Below are 18,552 nucleotides of genomic sequence, written 5' to 3'. Positions count from 1 at the left end.
TTTTTATGTTTAGAGCTATACACATGTGTACACATTTTTTTGTGGTTTAAGTTTATGTATGCCAGCACTTGAACAAGGAGCGAATCACTGGAAGACAACCTTGATATACAGAAACTGTATATTTTTGGAAAGTTAGTGCTGTCGAAACTTTACTAGGATATTTTCATTTATAAAGTTATGGTGCATGATAGCCGATAAGGTGAACAAATACAGAGAGATGTGTGCAGAATTTCAACTACAAATTAAAGATTAAGCAGTTGTAGATACAGCTATGATATTCTATCCAAACCTATATAGCAAACTTCTCCAATTCTTTATATTGCCCAAAGCCACAAACAATCTAGGGACTAGAATTCACATGAGGAAATGTACATCTGTCCTAGGTTTCCTTGCTGATTGCAAAGAAAATGCAGACAAGAAAATTGAAGTGGCCGCTAATTTCCATCAAATTGAGGAAATGATATATGTGCACTGAAAACAGACCGAGTTGGACATTTACTCGGCGACTCGAGCATTTGCCCTCAAAATAAATTCAGAAAGATATAACTATATATTAACATCAATTAGCTTCTTTACGGTCTGGGCAGTACCTGCATACATTGAGGAGAGCTCTTAGTCATGAATCTCCAGTCCGTGAGGACATCAAGGCGAGCTCTTGGCCGGAGATATAAGTTATCTGCACATCACATTGGTATTAGGCCAGAGAAATTAATCAAAAAAATTGTCTACTCTAAGCAACTTGCCCAAAACAGAACTGTGTGTATCTAACATGAAGAGTGATAGGAGTTACTTAGTGTTCAACATAGTGCATTTCATATTCGAATCAAAGTGTAAAATGCAACAGACTATGACCAAAACAGTGCACAGTTTGTAGAATCAAGTCAGACCGTCAGAGGGAACCAATTCCCACAAGATGAGCTTTCGAAAAGAGAAGAGAAAACCCAACAACAATTACATCGCCAGTATATTTTTGCATGGTATTCCTGTCAAAACTTACAATGTGGCTTCTAGAGTTCAAATAGAGCAGCATATGAAATTAGGAGCTTGGACAAAGGAAGTACAGTCGGGGCGACAAACGGACATAGACACAGATGTTGAAGGGATTTGGATTGAGCTCACCAGAGCGTACGGGGGCAAGCAGCCATGGCTGGAGGAGAGCACGCACGATCTAACAAGTGCGGCCGCGACCACCAATTTAACCGCCGCCATGGCCAGCCGACCACCACACGCCGTGCTTCCCAACACCGAGGCCCCGCCTCGCTCACCTTGCCGCCGTGGTCAATGATACTGCCGCCGAGTTAGCCCATCGAGCAGCACGCCGTCGCGCCCCCACCGGGTGAACCGCCGCTCCCCGTGCCGACCACCGAGCCGTCGCGCTCACGCCTGCCGCTCACCACCATACCGCCTGTTAGTCGCAGAATAGGATCTGGGGAGATGGCGGAGTGGGCTAGGTCCTAATCCCACGAACAGAAAATGTTTTTTTTGTCACCATAAGGAAAGGGGAAAAACTTACCACGCGCGTGGGGTAACGATGGACGGCCGGAGGCACAACGCGCGGGTGCGATCGAGAGAACCTGGCTCGGTCGCTGGACCAGGGTGAAGAATTTCTTATTCTTCACCCAGGGTCATTAATAGAGTTTATATATATATATATATATATATATATATATATATATATGCTTTATTGTTATACTTACAAATGCAAATTATCCGATGATATGCTTAGTGTAGAGTCCAATGATAAGCTACGTGAAATCTAGTCGATGATATGCTATGTGGAATCTAGTAGATAATCCATATATACTTATTAGTAGAATTCATGATTAATTAGTACAAATGCGTAGTACTGTGTCTTTTGATAGTGTAGAAATGTAGACTTAATAGAAATATATTTGCAAGAGTATGTGCCAAGCTATTTATTAATTGATATGTTTTTCTTATTCAGAAATTGCCAAAGAACCTATCTGCGAGTTGTGGTATCGAGCCTGATGAAGAAGGCTCAGCTGGACTACGCCTTACCGCAAGGGGCTCCGTCACCACCTGTACTTACCACATGGACACAGACGACGGTCGCGCACACTTAAACTCGGTTGGCTGGAAGAGATTCCTCGTTGGCAAGAATCTTCGTGTTGGACAGGCCATCCTAATTACTATCAGGAACACCCGCCGTCCAGGCTTGAGGATGATGATCATCGTCGATATCATCTAGAACTACATATGTGTGTGTGTGGCTATATCATCTAGAACTACATATGATGATTGCCGTCAATATCATGTAGAACTACATATGATGATCGTCGTCAATATCATCTAAAACTACATATGATGATCGTCGACGATATCACCTAATACTGCTTGAGGATGCATGTTGAGTATATATGAAATTGTTATCTAGTACTCCCTCCATTTCAAATTACTCGTCGTGGTTTTGGTTCAAATTTGAACTAAAACCACGACGAGTAATTTGGAACCGAGGGAATACTACCTAGTACCTATAATGCTTTATGCCTTTATGAAATTGATATCTAGTAGTACCTAGTATCTCGAAATTGTAGTTTATTGAAGCTGAAACGGGGTTGAAATGATGGAAGATATAACAGTAGCGCAGGGCTAGGAAATCGCTACAGCTAACTAATAGCAGCGCGTTCTGTAAAAGCGCTGCTGCTATAGTCAATAGTAGTAGCGCCGGTGAATACAGCGCTACTACTAGGAGTTAGCTATAGCGCCTTATTGGTAGCGCGCGCCCCCGCGCTGCTGATAGCCTAAAAACCCGCGCTACTACTAGGCTTTTCCCTAGTAGTGTACCCCATGGATGCTATCACAGAGGCTCAAGATTGCCACCTTATGGCGCACTGGAGGCACCTCAAAGTCAAGGCAGCTGTCAGCTCTGTTGCACCTCGTGAACCCGCCGGCACTTTTCACTGCCTTCCTATTCCACAAGGCTATGCTGTTGTGACGGTCGATGAAATAACGGAAGGATTTGAGGAGCTCGAGCTTGACCACCCTAGAAGTGAAGGGGAGACTCAGCTGGGTCATGCTCTGAAGACTCCATGTCTATGGCAGAAGGAGCTCATCAACCTTCCGAACTGGACGCCTCCGCCTCCTCCTCCTCCTCCTCCGGCGAGTCAGGGCACTCCGCCTCCTCCTCCGGTGAGTGATCAGGGTACTTCGCCTCCTTCTCCGGCTGCTCCGGCGCGTGGCGGCACTCGGCCTCCTTCTCCGCCTGCGCTGGCGTGTCTGAGCAGTCCGCCTCCTCCTCCGCCTCGTCAGCAACAGCGGAAGACAGCCGGCGCCGCTCCGGCTACTCCAGCGCGTCGTAGCACTCCACCTCCTTCTTCTCTGCCTCGTAAGCAACGGAAGAAAACAACCACAGCCGCTCCGGCTGCTCCGGCATCTAACAGTACAGCCAGATGCGGGAGGCAATACAGATTCGGTCCATCTCTCAAGCCTCTAGAGCAGTTACCATACGAGATGACCGAGGAGGAAAATGCGAAGATCTATAAAGCCCAAGTGAAGGACTTCTTTCAAACGCAAAGAGCTAAGAAACATCCACCTCCGGATGAGAAGATAGATCATGTGAAAGTTCAGCGCACTATCGATGCCCTGAAGCGACCACCACCTTCTCCACCGCTAACCAAATGTGATCGCATTCTTCAAAGTTCATATAAGGAAGCATCCTGGTCGGCAAGTACTTGCAGTGATCGAAGGTTAGCAGAAAGAAGAAGTGGGAAAAAAAATCCCTAGCTCGGCGAACTAGCGAACCAATCATGCCCCCCGCTCAAGGTGTCTAGCGATATTGTCGCTAATCATGTGAGGATGGTGCCCGGTACCAATCCTGGAGATTACCTGCCCGATGATGCACATTTTGATATAATGGAGGTGGACGAATTCAAATACCGGCACGGGAAGCCTCTCGTCAAACCTGGTCATCCTCCTCTAACAACGATGATGCGAAGATTCCATGAGTGGTACATGGACACCTGCAGCAAGTCTGGGAAGGATACTTTGATGCTGAGAGTTAAAAAGGAGCACGACCTCGTTGGAATTGATCTGTTGTCTGTTCCATTTGAGGAGTTCTTCCAGTTTTTCAATCAAAAGGCCATCGATAAAATAATCGTCACTTGCTACTGTCTGTAAGTACTACTTCTGTAATTAAGTCTCTATATATAGCTCAGCTATTTTATTGCATGTGTATATAAGTATCCTCACTATATTATGCAGATTGAAGATCGCCGAATGCAAGAAAAGACAAATCGGTGATATTGGGTTCATTAACACAAATCTCATAGATGAATGGAATGTTAAATATGATGCCAAACAAACCGAGGCCAACTTGCTATGATCGTTGCTTCAAAATCAAAACAAAGATAAAATACTCTTTCCTTAGAACTTCAGGTGAGTGTTACTGTCTTGTGCATATCCGGTTTCCATTATTACTCGAGGTTATAGTAATATAATTGATGAGTTATGCACGCATGCGCAGCTTCCACTTTATTCTGCTAGAGATTAAGCTTGAGTAGGGACTAGTAACCGTCATAGACGCGAGATGAAAAGATCCCGAGGAGTATGCGGCCATGACTACAATGCTCGAGAAGTAAGTTCAATCGATCATTATCGCACCATATCGGCAACTTTGTTCATTTCTTGATATCAAGTAATTGTTTTCTTTGTCTGGCAGGGTTTGGAAAAAGTTCACCGCACAAGCTCCGGGACTGTCGGGGAGCTGCGATTTACACACCCGAAAATAAGTACTACTAGCTAGTTCCGCGCATCTCCTAGTGATTCTAGCTAGTTTCATCAATACCATTTAGCATGCTTGCTTATCAGTTTGATTGACCTCTATTTCTTGTAAAGTGGTTGTGGAAGGAACCCGGGAATAATTACTGTGGATACTACGTTTGCGAGTTCATCCGCCACATGACCTGTGAGCGGGGCTACTCTAGAAAACAACATGATGTGCGTAAGCAATAATATTCACAATCTTATTTTATTACCATCATTTGTGTTGAGTTTCATTCATATATATATATATATGTATTGACCCCCTTCTTCAAATTAGATGTTTCAGATGCGGGATGAACTCCTAGCACAAGATCGCATGCGAGCAATTCAAGAGGAATTGGCGGGATTCTTTCTTGACCACGTCATTAATAAAGACTGAGAATACCATGTGGAACTCGAGTTCAGATGTTAGGGGATTGTAAGAGATCTTATATTGTATACATGTAGCCACTAGCGTCAGATAGATATACAAAAACTTGTTGTTCGACCAATCTCTCGGAGAAGGAGAGGTCGATCACTTCTCTCTATATATGTTCATGACGATCTTCTGTACGTGATGGTTTCCTTCATTTTCTTACTAGCTAGCGTGTCGAGTCCTCTCTATACGTATAGTACATAGCGTCGACTAAACACGGAGATAAGAGATGACACTTCTCTCTATTAGCTACCTAACATAATACATGAAACCCCTAAATTAACCCTACAAAACCCCCAAAACACCCACCCCCTTTAAAAAAAAACCAAAAAACCCAGCCCCTGAACTGCTGACGCGTGGATGCCTTTTAGTCCCAGTTGGTGCTACCAACCGGGACAAAAGACCCTCCTGCCTGGGCAAGCCGCAACGGCCACGTGGAGCCCCATCTGTCCCGGTTCGTATAAGAACCAGGACAAAAGGTATTGGTCTTTGGTACCGACCCTTTAGTCCCGGTTCCGGAACCGGGACAAATGGGCCTTTTTCTACTAGTGTTCCCCTCAAGAATGATGGCTGGAACATGTATATTTAATTAACTGGAAAATATCTTGAATGCCATTAAATTTTTTGTGAGGGGTAATAGCACTAACTATTTTAAATAAACGACTTCTCTGGTTCAGCCCGGGCAACCACTAGGAAGAGTTTGATCCAGTTTCTCCCTCGCAGAATATACAAAAGAAATCATCATAAGAAATCCAATTGTTAGATCTCCCATTCAAATTAATTAAAAAAAGGACTCCCAGGGAAATTACCGTACATTCATATTATTTCTAGTCTAGATCTTGGACCAACCCACCAAGAAGGACTTGGGGGTTGTTTGAAGAATAATAATAGAGCTTCTTTCTAAGACAAAAAAAGTCTATCATGTGAATATATGTGCCAATATAGCAAGAACACTCATTCTTCGAGCATGTACACAGGTGTTTAATTTGATGAGTGTTCATGTAAAAAATGTTTTCCTTGGTTCATGTGTGCTTGCATAAGTGGTTCATATATATGCTGGAACAAACATAGATACCGCACCAGAAAAGTGATCATCCGTATCAAACTAGCGGTTCCCCTTTATTGAAAAAAACTAGCGGTTCCCTAATTTTAAAGTGGCTGCATGCTTTTTAGATACAAATCACTGTATCTAAATAGGTGATATAATTTTCCAGAAAGCTTGTGTAATTTATAGTGCCTTTAAAAATAGGCTGAGAATAACTACAGAAGTATGTGTAATTAATTAACCCAAGAATAACTCAAAAAGCACCACACTATTTAAAAGAAGGGAAAACTTCCCTTTTGTAGAATATAACACTGTAATTCTAGTTATTCCTGGGCAAGCACCATGCGGTGTTCAATCCAATTCCTCCTACACTGAATATACAAAGCAATCTTCATCATGAATGATCCAACTGTTTGATTTCTCATGGAGATTATCTTCCTTTCATATGATTACCAGTCATGCAAACTAGAAATGAACCACTTGATAATAGATAATCCATAACAAGTTGCATCTAACTCCAATAATTGGGACTTTTGGTGGATAGTCAACTTAACGCATATTGATATGTAATTAACTTCACTACATATCCATGTCCATCCTTATTGGCGCTATGTAATTTGTCCCCAATCCAATTCACGTTCCCCCCTTTCTATGATGAATGTAACCTGCCTTTAGTTTCTTCTTATTTAAGCATATGGTTATGTGGCTGAGCAATCATTTCTCTATACCAAATCAAAATAGGAAAGAGAGCAATAGATTATTCCACCAGTTTTGTAGGAGAATAAAGGCGGCTGCACATGGGATAATGCGGCAACGGAATTGTGACCAGCCATTTGTTTATCCACATACCTAGTAATGCACACATATAAGCCGTCCTGCCAAATGATGTGCCTTCTTTTCTAGCTAGGTGCTCATACATTTGTGACATCAAGTTTGTTGATTTCCTTGTTGGTCGAAGTTGTGATTTCCTACATGGGCAGGTTACCGTTCATCAATCCTTTCTCCCCCGCCCGGAACACTGCCTCTACTTATGTTCTGCCCGGTTGCTCTGTTTTCCCTTTCTGTGTGGATTTCAATTAGTCCTCTCAGCTACTGAAACTGAAAGGCACTTGTGATAGTGTATGTGAGGACGTCAATTTGGTCAGAGCATCCACATATTTTGTCGATGGATGTGCGGTAGGAAGAAGGTCCTACTTCTCCATGAAGCTTTGATTGTAGATGCTTTCATTAGCCAGTCACCATGGTTGCTTGCTTGTGCTTTTGCTGTAGCTGCTTTCTTTTTGTGTCATACAATAAAGTGAAAGAAAGTATTATGAAACCACAGCTGAGTCCCCATTTCTTGTCATCTTGTTAAGCGGATGTGTGTGACTTCACTTTCTTTTTTCTTGTCACACTCAGTCTTCCTTGTCTCAAGGCTTGAAGTTGGTGCTGTTGTTGAGAGCTCACTTATTAACTTTAGTTAGCCTGATGTCATGATGTGCTTCGATTTCTTTTGCTGACAAGTGGCACATATGTTTGTGACATCATATTTGTTGTTTCCCCCGGAGGTTAATGACATCATGTACATACGACGAAAAAACCAAATCATTTAGAAACAAGATAAATTATGCGAATGAATTACAGTGTTATGGTATTCCATGGAGAGCCTGTTCAATGAATAAAGGGGGTGTTTGTTTCCAGGGACTCTTTTGTGTAGAGACTAGAAAAAGTCCCTCTTAGAGACTTTTTTATCAAACGGGAGGGACTTTTTAGGGACTAAACTAGGCATTTGGGACTAAATGAAGAAGACTCTCAAGGAGAGTCTTTTTGAGACTTTTCCAACAATGCCCCTCCATGCACCTATTGGCCCGCCACCCCATGGTGTTGTTTGATTGTTATTTTTCTATATACTAGGGGCAACATGGTCATTTAATAGCCTCTAGGAAGGGACTAGGGACTTTTTAGTCTCTGGAAAGAAATAGGGAGGGACTTTTTAGGGACTAGGGACTTTTTAGTTGGGACTAGAAAAAGTCCTAGGACTAGAGAACCATGTCATGATGTTTCCAGTCTGATGTTCCCATGTCATGAGCCATTACCAAATCTTGTGGACTGATAGACCGAATTATTTCCTCAAAAAGCATCGGTGCAATAAACGCAGCCTACCATTAGTTGAATTTGCTAGGTTATACAAAAATAGTAAAAATCATCCCGAGTGAGCTCTAAACAGCCCTAAGATGACTCGTACTAGACCTAGTTTCAGACATCCATGATCATGACTCAGGAGTCATGACCACAGGAGACCACAAAGGTACTCCGTTGTGACTCAACTGTTGGGTGGACAATTGTCCCCCTCCGCACCCATGACCATGATTTTTTCAAAATTGTCACGTGAAAGACCAGATTGTTAGGCATATAGAAGACGAAAATTAGTCCACCACGGTGTACAAATCTAATTCATTTCATGAAGGTCCACTACTTCAGAATAGTCTTTTTGTGATGGTCACCTCACATGGATGACTAAAACATTAGTGATAAGCTTCAACATAAAAGGAAATATTTTATGGGTAATTTTCATACATTCATTTGTGGAAGACACTTCTTTCATCCCAATCCATATGGCGTTCTCATTTTCTAGAATTCAACTTTGAACATCAATTATAGATATAAATAATATCAGAGTAATGTGCACTGTATTGAATTGTGTGGCTTATCTGCCACAAAAATTACAACGTTGAATTTGTACTTGAAAAAAATTAATGGTTTAAGTTCTGTAGAACATAATATATCTTTAATTCGTCAAACTGATGGTCAAAGTATGGCGTGAAGGCGGCCCCAGGGAACCTATCATAGAGCTAGTAGCCCCGTGGTAGGACAAAATATTTGGTAAGAACAACGACAGAGGGACCATGGCAGGCGACGGGAGCACATGTGGGAGGAAGATGAGGAAAAAAGGACAAGAGAGCACCCGACTGTCACCGGCCGCTAACCGCGGCCATCAGATGGAATACTGCAGCATCTTTTGGCTGGTTGCGGGGACACCTCTAGAGTCACTTGCCACATGCTTCAGAGTATGTCTTAGATACTCCCTCCATTTTTATATACAAGGCCACAAACTCAAATTACAGGTACCAATGTAAAATTTAATGTCTGCTTTGAAAGTTAGTTTTTCTTTTTGTTTACTGGGATCATTAATACCCCACATGCATGCAAGAAAAATGAGTGGAGGAAGTAGCTGATTGTCATTATGACTGCATGCATGCAACTATTAAACAGGTTGCTAGTACGAGAAAATATCATTAATTTTGCCTTGATTATTGTTGGTGGCCTTGTATAGATGCAAAATGTATATTCCATAGTGGCCTTGTATATAAAAATGGAGGGAGTATGTTATTTCCACTTTGCCACATGCTTTTATGTATAGTTCAGAAAAATGTGAAAGCATGAATCTTTCTATATGTATTCATGTCTTATAAGCTTTAATTAGGTGATATAGGTTTTAGATTACACATTATGTTAGCACTAATAGTTTCTCCTCGAGAATAATGGTTAGAACATGTATAATTAATCAACTAGGAAATACATCGAAAACAATAGCTATTTTAAAGAAAGCATTGGGCTGAGTTTGATTCAATTTCAGAAAATTTAAAGGAAATCTACCTTAAGAAATCGAACCGCTTGATCTTCCAGGGGAAATGATCATATTTCCTAGGTTTTCTACTCTATATGTTGCACGAACAAACTAAAATTCAACTTGTAGATAGTTCTGAGAATTAGATCCCTGATCGAGCTTCTTTCAAATACAAGAAGAATATACACCCTGTGAACACTTGTCTACTTAATTATATGAGTGCCTGCGTTAAAAACAATTTCCTTTTGTCATCTGTGTTGGCAAAAGTACATGTGTACAACTAGTGAACTTCTCATGACTAACCATCAGATCATATAGCGAAATATAGATACTCCATCAGAATAGTGATCACCCTTATCACACTAGTGCTAGTGGTTCCATCATTTTAATAGTGCTCACATGCTTTTATAGTACATACCATTTTAAAATAGCTAAAACAATCAACATATATCCTTTTCTGATAGTTAATTAGGTCATATACCTATCCACAAAGTGTGCATTAGGTTGGTGCAAAAAAATACTTTTTTTAGAACAACTCCAAAAGTTAGTGTGGTTAATTAAAGGAAGAAGAGCTCGAAAAGCACTACACTATTTAAACTAAGGGACAACACTTCCCTTTTGAAGAATATTAGTCCAAACTTTTCTAGTGTGGCCCGGTCCTACTCAAATTCGATCCTATGCCTCCTGCAGAGAATGTACAAAAGAAATCTCCATGATGGAAAATGCAATTGTTTCATCTCACACAAAGATGATCTTATTTACATGGGATTACTAGTCAAGGTCTTGAACGAGTAAACCAGAAATTAACTACTTGATACTACATAATCCATAACAAGTGGCATCAGTCTCCAATAATTCGAACTTTCGGTGGACAAGCACCTTCAAAGATTGATATCAAGTTAACTTGTTGGCGCATACCCATACGTCCATCCTTGCTGGCACCCTGCAATTTGTTCCCAATCCAATTCTGGTCCCCTACCAAGAATCTACCTTCCCTTTTGGTTTCTTCTTGTTTAAGCATATATCGGGTGGCTGGTCAATCCTTTTGCCACATCCAGTTAGAAGAGAAGGGAGAGTAGCACATTCCACTAGGCTTGTAAGAGAATAAAGGCAGCGGCATATCGAGTGCGGTAGCCAGTAGCAATGGACAGGTTATTATCCTTTTGTTTTTCCATATATATATATATATATATATATATATATATATATATATATATATATATATATATACTACTAATGCACTCAGATATGCCCAGGTGCCAAATTATGTGCTTTCCTTTCTATTTCCTGGCAAGTGGCTCATATGTTTGTCAAATTTGTTTATTGTCTTGGATTTTCATGACGTCATCTCCCAAATGAACTTTAAGATGAGTTAATTAAAGTGTTAAGTAAACACAATTTGTTTTAGGGAAACTAATTTCTTTGTTTATGCAAAGTTCTCCGAAATTTCTGAGGATATAATCTGTAAAATACAATCCTGGGGAGGACTGTCCGAAACCAAACTACCATCAACAGAGTCCCTCACTTGCTAGATAGTGAGCAGCACTATTAGCTGATCCCTGAACCCAGCTCACCTTTAGCTTCCTGAAACTCCCTAATCCTCCATCAGATACTGAATCAAAGGCCCGGAGGCTGACAAGTTCTTGTCGCTGTTGTTTAGCATCATAACCACACCTTTGCAATCGAACTCTATATGGATCTTTCCAATTTTTCCTCTCCCTTGCTAATTCCAACCCCAACCACCAGGCCTGAATCTCCGCTGCTCCAGGGTCCGTTGTCGACGAGTAGCTGTAGCTAGCCCCCACTTGATATTCGCCGCCGATTATGGAACAGAGATAATTAAAGTGTTAAGTACACTAAAAGTAAGGCGTCACCCTGAATATCAGAGAGCATTCTCCTTAAAGACTTTGACACTAGTCCCAATCCAGGTCAATGGTCTTCCATGAAAAAGCATGTTCAAATTAATGGACAAAGTGTAGGGTAGACGCATAAATTGTCAGTCTCTCGCGTTCCACGACTCTGACCCAGTCCAAAGAAGTGATTGATTATTCTGACAAGCAAAATATTCCCCTTAAGAACACCATGAGGCATGAACGCACAATGAGGCATGAACGAGAGCAATGAACACCGAGTTGATGGGCCATGCAGATTGCAGTCCGTTATGCATTGGCAAAAGTTTGGTAGCATCTTCTGGATCTCAACTGTGCTTTGCTTGCCATGAAAATTCCGGCAAAAAAAACTATGTTTACAATGAACCTTGGTAGTCTCTTTGTTTGCCAACTAAATTTGGCAGAACGCCAATGCCATGACTAAATCCTGCTTGTCTTGCAGATGTGCGGGCGTTCCGGCAAGGCAGTAGGCATCACGAGCAAGGTGCATCAACAAGACGGGCCAGCCGGCCAGGCATCATTGCCCAAACTCAAATAGTCCGGGGGAATCCTGGAAACATGCCTTGGGGCCACATGCCCTAGGAGAGACTATAGTGTCTACCTTTTTTTTGAAAAGGAGGATGACCCTTGGCTCTGCATCAGAGTGATGCATGCAGCCATGACCAGTGTCTACCTACAGCCATAAGGTGTTAGCGACCCACCATCCACTATCGCCTTGGTCATTCTGAGAGAATTTTCTCGTGGCCATTGTGACTACTTGCTTACCTTTGTTTTTTTCCTTACGATGAAAAGATTTGGCAAACGACAAACGTTAGGATAAAATTCTACTTCCTCCCTAAGCAAATATAAATGCTCTTATATTTCTTTCTTTACAGAGTGAGTGCCTTGAAGGAGTCGTGTTCCGGGGAGTGCTCTGTTCCGAGATGAATGAGCAGGGAGAGAGAGAGAGCATGGATGACCGTCGTGCCGTCCACAAGGCAACAGGCCACCCATTTCCAACCGCCCGCGGCATCTTTGCTGCCTCCGGAATCGATCGTCGATACTGCCGCGGCGCGGCACCGCCCGCCACGATGTGTCGCGCTCGCCGCCCACCATCCTGATTTGACTAGAGGGAGCACGACCCCGACACGATAACACCACCATCACTGTGCTCAAGACGGAGCTGTTGACCCGAAGACACGCCTCCCGGTGAAGAGAAGACGCGCTTCAGAAGGTGTTGGACGAACCTGATCTCTGTAGATCGGGACCGGCACTGGGGTCGCAAGGGAGAGGTGTGAGGGAACGTATCTGGTGCACCGGGGCAATTGGTGCTACCGGTGCACCGGACTCCATTGCACACTCAAAAATGTTTGAAAAAATCCGGACAAAAATTTAATGCATTGACACAACATCAGTGTAAGTTGTCACAAAAATTCAAATCAAAATTCGAAACATTGCTCGAGATAAAAAAATGACAAATTTTACATCAATGTGCTAATGGGCCAAAATTAAAGCCCAACTTGTGTTATGTACTATTCAGTGTCAAATTTGTCATTTTTGTATCTCGAGCAATGTTTCAAATTTTGATTTGAATTTTTGTGACAACGTACATTGATGTTGTGTCAATGCACTAAATTTTTTACAGATTTTTTCGAACATTTTTTAGTGTGCAACATAGGGCCGGTGCACCGGTAGCACTAATTGCCCCGGTGCACCAGATACATTCCCGGAGGTGTGAACCCGGACTCTGCTTTTCCTAGGCCAAGGCTCCACACACGTCGCCCCAGCACCCGGAGCATATATACCCCTACCACCACCACCACCACTACTACTCGAATAACACAGCCAGATAAGCCTCCTCGGTGCACCTCCAATCCAGATAGTCTTGTCCTCCAGTCTAGTGCAAGTGCAAACAAAGAAAACAGAAAGAGTTAGACACGAAGTCGAATCGCCACTCGCCAGCAAGAATGTGCTTCGAGTTCAGCTCCTGTTTCGGCGGCGGCATAAAGGACGACTACGGCGGCGAGCGGTCCAACCAAGGCGGCTGCAGCGGCCGTCGCCGCGGCCACAGGGGGTACCGCGAGAACGGGAACGGCTACAACGCCGCTGCCGCCGACCACAAGCCGGCTACGGCCTACGACCATCAGCGGGCTCTTGATGAGCATGGGCGCAAGGCCCACGCCCACCACGACGGCGGGGTGAAACCTGACCACGCCTCCGTCGTCGATGCCACCGGTGGCCACGGCTATTACGCCGCCTATATGCAAGACAAGGCCCACGAGGCGCCGAAGCTTCCTGCGTGGCACAACAATGTCGTCGACGACGCCGGCTACGCCTACAACTACAACACAGCGCGCCTCCGCCACCAGGCTGCTCCTGATCATAGGGAGCACGCCGCCATGGATTACCACCACTACCCAACCACTACTACCACTCTCGTAAGGTACTAGTCGTTAGGATTAGCTAGCATGGCCGTTAATCAATCAGTCCCTCCCACTAAACAGACTAAAGGATTGGACACACGACTGACGGAGTGTTCGCGGGTGCACCGCCTCCCAACTCCGGCGACCGACGGCGGGTGGGGGACGGTTCTGGGCCCTCGCCGACGCCGACGAGGACGATGGGGACGGGGATGTGGATGCGACTCCGGCATCTCCGCCGTCGCCGATGCCATCTGACCACATTTGCGAATTTTTCAACTCCGGCTACGACGAAGAGGAAGTGGCGATGACGGTCGACAAAGTCCTACCCCCCGATGATCGGGCCAGGATAGGGCTTCATGCGGGAGAGAAGAAGGAGATGCTTCGCCGTGTGGTTCATCGGAGCCGGTGGTAGTCGCGGCAGCGACACCGGCAAACATGGCGATCCAGATCGCGGCGGCTCCCCATAAGCGTTTGAATTCGCTCCTGGGCCGAAGTGGGCCGGTTTTGGCTGATTTTTCGCTTGATGTCGTTGGGCCAGGGACTGTTGGGTATGTGGCCCATACTAGTCCGAATTCAATCGACAGCGAACGCGAAGTTGCATGCATCAGTATTCCATCTACGTCGCGATCGTCCTTCTTGCGCCCTAGGGTTTTCCATCGGAGGAAACTGCGGCTTCGTTCTTCTGGGCTTGGCCACGCTAGGTGAATCCCTCCCCTAGGGGCCATGAGGGGCCACGGGGCAGGTTTGCCGCCGGGGGGGTGCGGCCCGCCGCCGGGCTTTGGCAATGGCCGTGGTGCGGCGGCGCTGCCGGTTCCTGGCTCCAGTCGCGGAGTGCCGCCGCCGGCCACTGCTGCTAGCCGGGGATCTGCGGTGGGACTTGGGACGGCAAATGCGGTTGTGGGACGAGCTGGTGCTGCTCTTCCAGGGGCTCGGCTGCCGACGTAGGGTGCGGCGGGGCTGTCTGCTGGGGGTCGAGGCGGGACGGCGCTCGGTCCTCGCCCGCCGGCGCAAGGTCTGGCGTTGGTTGCCGCTGCGGTCTGGGGTGGTGCGATCGCGCCCAGGGCACCCATGCTGGGGCATCAGGGTGTGACGCCCGGTCAACTGCCTCAGGCGGCCCCGCCGCCTCACTGCGTCGTGAGGCCGATGTAGAATCTGTCTAGGCCGGTGCAGACGCAGGCGCCGCCACCTCAATTCGCGGGTGCTGGAGGTGCTTCTGGAATGCCCCGGGGGTCATTGGGGAGATGATGGGTACAATGCCTTTGGGGACGGCCAACACCGTGGTTCTTCATCGACGGGTGGTGGCCGTGGATATGCTTGGCAGAGTGATGATTCTGCGGAGAGACCTTTGTCCTCCGGGTGGTTTTGTTGAGGGGGCGCCTGGCCTGGCCTATCGGCAGCGGGCGGATACCGCGGTCATCGTGGTGGTCGAGGTGGCCGAGGTGGCAGGTTTCGTCATCGGCAGCATGTGGTTGTTGAGCAGTCTAACGCCGCCGGGGGTTGCCGAGGCGCCGGGGCTATCCGGTCAGGCCATGGATGTGGTGACGACCCTCGCTAATGCTGAGATACCCGGGAATGAGACCACGGGGTCAGCGTCAGTGGAGGCGACCGACAGGGCTAATTCGGATAGGGCGTCCAAGTGGGCGCGCAAGGAGGAGAAAATGTTGTGCTATCGTTGTGGAGAGAAGGGTCATTTTATTGCTGAATGTGTGGCTGAACTATGTGATACTTGCGGCAAGCCGGCACATGATATGGCAGAATGCCCGATTTTGCGTGATCAAATGCCGTCTCTAATGATGTATGGCGTGTATTGTGCTGAGCTCACATTTTTTGAGTCTCCTAGTGTGAGGGAGATTCCAGAGGAGACCCTCAGTATGACCACTGGGGTGGTGAAAGTTACCAAAGGAAATGTCTCTGAAACCCAGATTGTGCAGAGACTTAAGGAGTTAGCTCCATGTGACTTCCAGTGGGAGCTCATTAATCTCGAGGCAAAAGTGTTTAGGGATGTGTAAAGTGCCAGGCACAGAATGTATCCTCGATTTCCATGGGTGGAAGAAGGTTGAACCTCAGGGTAAGCCTCTTACTTAGGTTTGGCTGCGTTTTTCCGGGGCTCCCTAGAAGCCGATGCAGGATGCTAGGGTCGTGGCTAGCTTGGGCATTATGGTGGGGAAAACTGAGAGAGTGGATATGGCATTTACCAAAGCTCACGGGGTAGCCCAACTACTGGTGAGTGTTCTGGATATTGAGTTCATGCCTGATGTGGTCAAGTGGACATATAGAGGCTAGATTTATAACCACGTGATTGAGTTTGAGGATGAGGATCTGTTCGCCGAGGCTGCCAATGGGTCTGATGTTGACATGCACGAGGGAGATGACAACTCAGGAGCTAAGGAGGCACCAGTCGATGCTGCTACACGAGAGTTGTCCAATGGAACGGGGCCCGTTTCTCAGACGCCCGGGGATGGGACGGCACCACCCTCTTTGGTGCCTATGACCTCTCTGAGATTTGGGTCTTTCAAGCCTGCTTCTGCGCCTCCGAGACTTTGGAGTGACCGGATGGAGTCAGACGAGGTTTTTGAGCACACGTTACCTACCTTGGATTTTGACGATGCTGTGAGTCCCATTCTTGGTGGCTCGCCGACCTCGGTCAGGGGAGAGGAGGAGGAGTCTAGGCAGGAGGCCACTCCCTCTCCTGCTCAGTGTGTTGCCTCTCCTTAGGACGCGGTTTCGGTGGTGGAGGTCTTACCTTCGGGAGGGGGTCCGGGGCAGGTGGCCTCGGCACCCTCTTCTTCTCTCGCGGTGCTGGAGCTGCAGGCGGCGGCTCCGCCTTCTGGAGAGGGCTCGGGGCAGGTGGCCTCGGCGCTCTCTTCCCCTGTGGTGCCGGCGAGCCCCTCTTGCTAGAGGGCCGGGGTGGATGGGGAGCATGGGTAGGAGGCCCAGGCACTCCCCTCCCCCGATATGTCTGTGACTCTTTGCCGCGGGGAGCGGCCGACGTCGGCGGCGCCATGGAGTGCCCCACCGCTTTCAGGCGTTCCCGCTGTTTCGTCGAAGGAGGTCGACCGAATGCATGTTAGGGGTGAGGCAGGAGGCCCCACCCCGAGCAGGGTCACTCGTGAGGAGGTTATTGCATTTGGAGGGATTCCGGATCCAGTCTCTGTGGGGCAACGGTTAAGCTGCCGTCTCCAGGATCATCCAGAGGTTGACGACATATAGCAGCGGTGCGCCATGAGGGCGGCCAAGCTTCGTGACGTCGAGGTCACTACTGGTATGTCGGTTAATACCTGTAATTCCATTTTGCATTTTTCTAATGATGAGATTATTAATAATGCAAACCTATTAGGAGTTTCACTAGGTAGTAATGATAGTGAAATTTCAAATTCTGTCAATGATATCCTGGATTTAGAGGCGGAGCGGACTTTAGAGATGATTCGTAACTTTGCAGCGGTTACACCCATGAATGATTCCGATATTGATGCTTTGGAGGTCAGGGTGCTCGATAATTTGTGTGCGGATTGATACGTCCATTTTGCATCATGCTTTTATATCAATATTTATTGCATTATGGGCTGTTATTACACATTATGTCACAATACTTATGCCTATTCTCTCTTATTTTACAAGGTTTACATAAAGAGGGAGAATGCCGGCAGCTGGGATTCTGGCTGGAAAAGGAGCAAATATTAGAGACCTATTCTGCACAGCTCCAAAAGTCCTGAAACTTCACGGATGATGTTTTCCAAATATATAAAAAACATCAAGCACAAGAACTTCACCAGGGGGCCACACCCTGCCCACGAGGGTGGGGGGCGCGCCCTACCCCCCTGGGCGCGCCCCCTACCTCGTGGGCCCCTTGGTGGCCATCCGGTGACCATCTTCTGCTATATGGACTCTTTCGATGGGAAAAAAATCAGAAGCCATCTTCTCGGACGAAACTCTGCCGCCACGAGGCGAAACCTTGGCGGAACCAATCTAGGGTTCTGGCGGGGCTGTTCTGCCAGGGAAACTTCCCTCCTGGAGGGGGAAATCATCGCCATCGTCATCACCAACGCTCCTCTCATCGGGAGAGGGCAATCTCCATCAACATCTTCATCAGCACCATCCCATCTCAAAACCCTAGTTCATCTCTTGTATCCAATTCTTGTCTCCAAGTCTGGGATTGGTGCTAGTAGGTTGCTAGTAGTGTTAATTACTCCTTGTAGTTGATGCTAGTTGGTTTAATTGCTGGAAGATCATATGTTCAGATCCTATATGCACATTAATACCCCTCTGATTATGAACATGTTTATGCTTTGTGAGTAGTTACTTTGTTCCTGAGGACATGGGAGAAGTCTTGCTATTAGTAGTCATGTGAATTTGGTATTCGTTCGATATTTTGATGAGATGTATGTTGTCTCTCCTCTAGTGGTGTTATGTGA

At 46.0% G+C, this 18,552-nt stretch overlaps 1 protein-coding gene and 1 pseudogene across 1 annotated transcript; both read left to right on the top strand.

Annotated features, from left to right (window-relative positions):
- The first annotated feature begins 13,607 nt into the window (after positions 1–13,607).
- Positions 13,608–14,167, top strand: LOC147978129 (uncharacterized). The gene has a single exon (XM_087516519.1). The coding sequence runs from the start codon at positions 13,685–13,687 to the stop codon at positions 14,165–14,167; it is 483 nt and encodes a 160-aa protein (XP_087372645.1). The 5' UTR covers positions 13,608–13,684.
- A 1,226-nt stretch (positions 14,168–15,393) lies between these two features.
- Positions 15,394–16,855, top strand: LOC147978128 (uncharacterized; annotated as a pseudogene).
- The last annotated feature ends 1,697 nt before the right edge of the window (positions 16,856–18,552 follow it).

The sequence above is a fragment of the Triticum urartu genome, chromosome 3A (genome assembly GCF_056163025.1).
Source record: "Triticum urartu cultivar PI428250 chromosome 3A, HENAU_Tu73, whole genome shotgun sequence".
NCBI lineage: Eukaryota > Viridiplantae > Streptophyta > Magnoliopsida > Poales > Poaceae > Triticum > Triticum urartu.
Note: the sequence above shows the minus strand (reverse complement) of the source record. Positions and strands in the feature narration are given on the sequence as shown.

Coding starts and splice junctions, on each gene's coding strand:
- LOC147978129 (XM_087516519.1), top strand. CDS start 13,685: ATGTGCTTCGAGTTCAGCTCCTGTTTCGGCGGCGGCATAAAGGACGAC.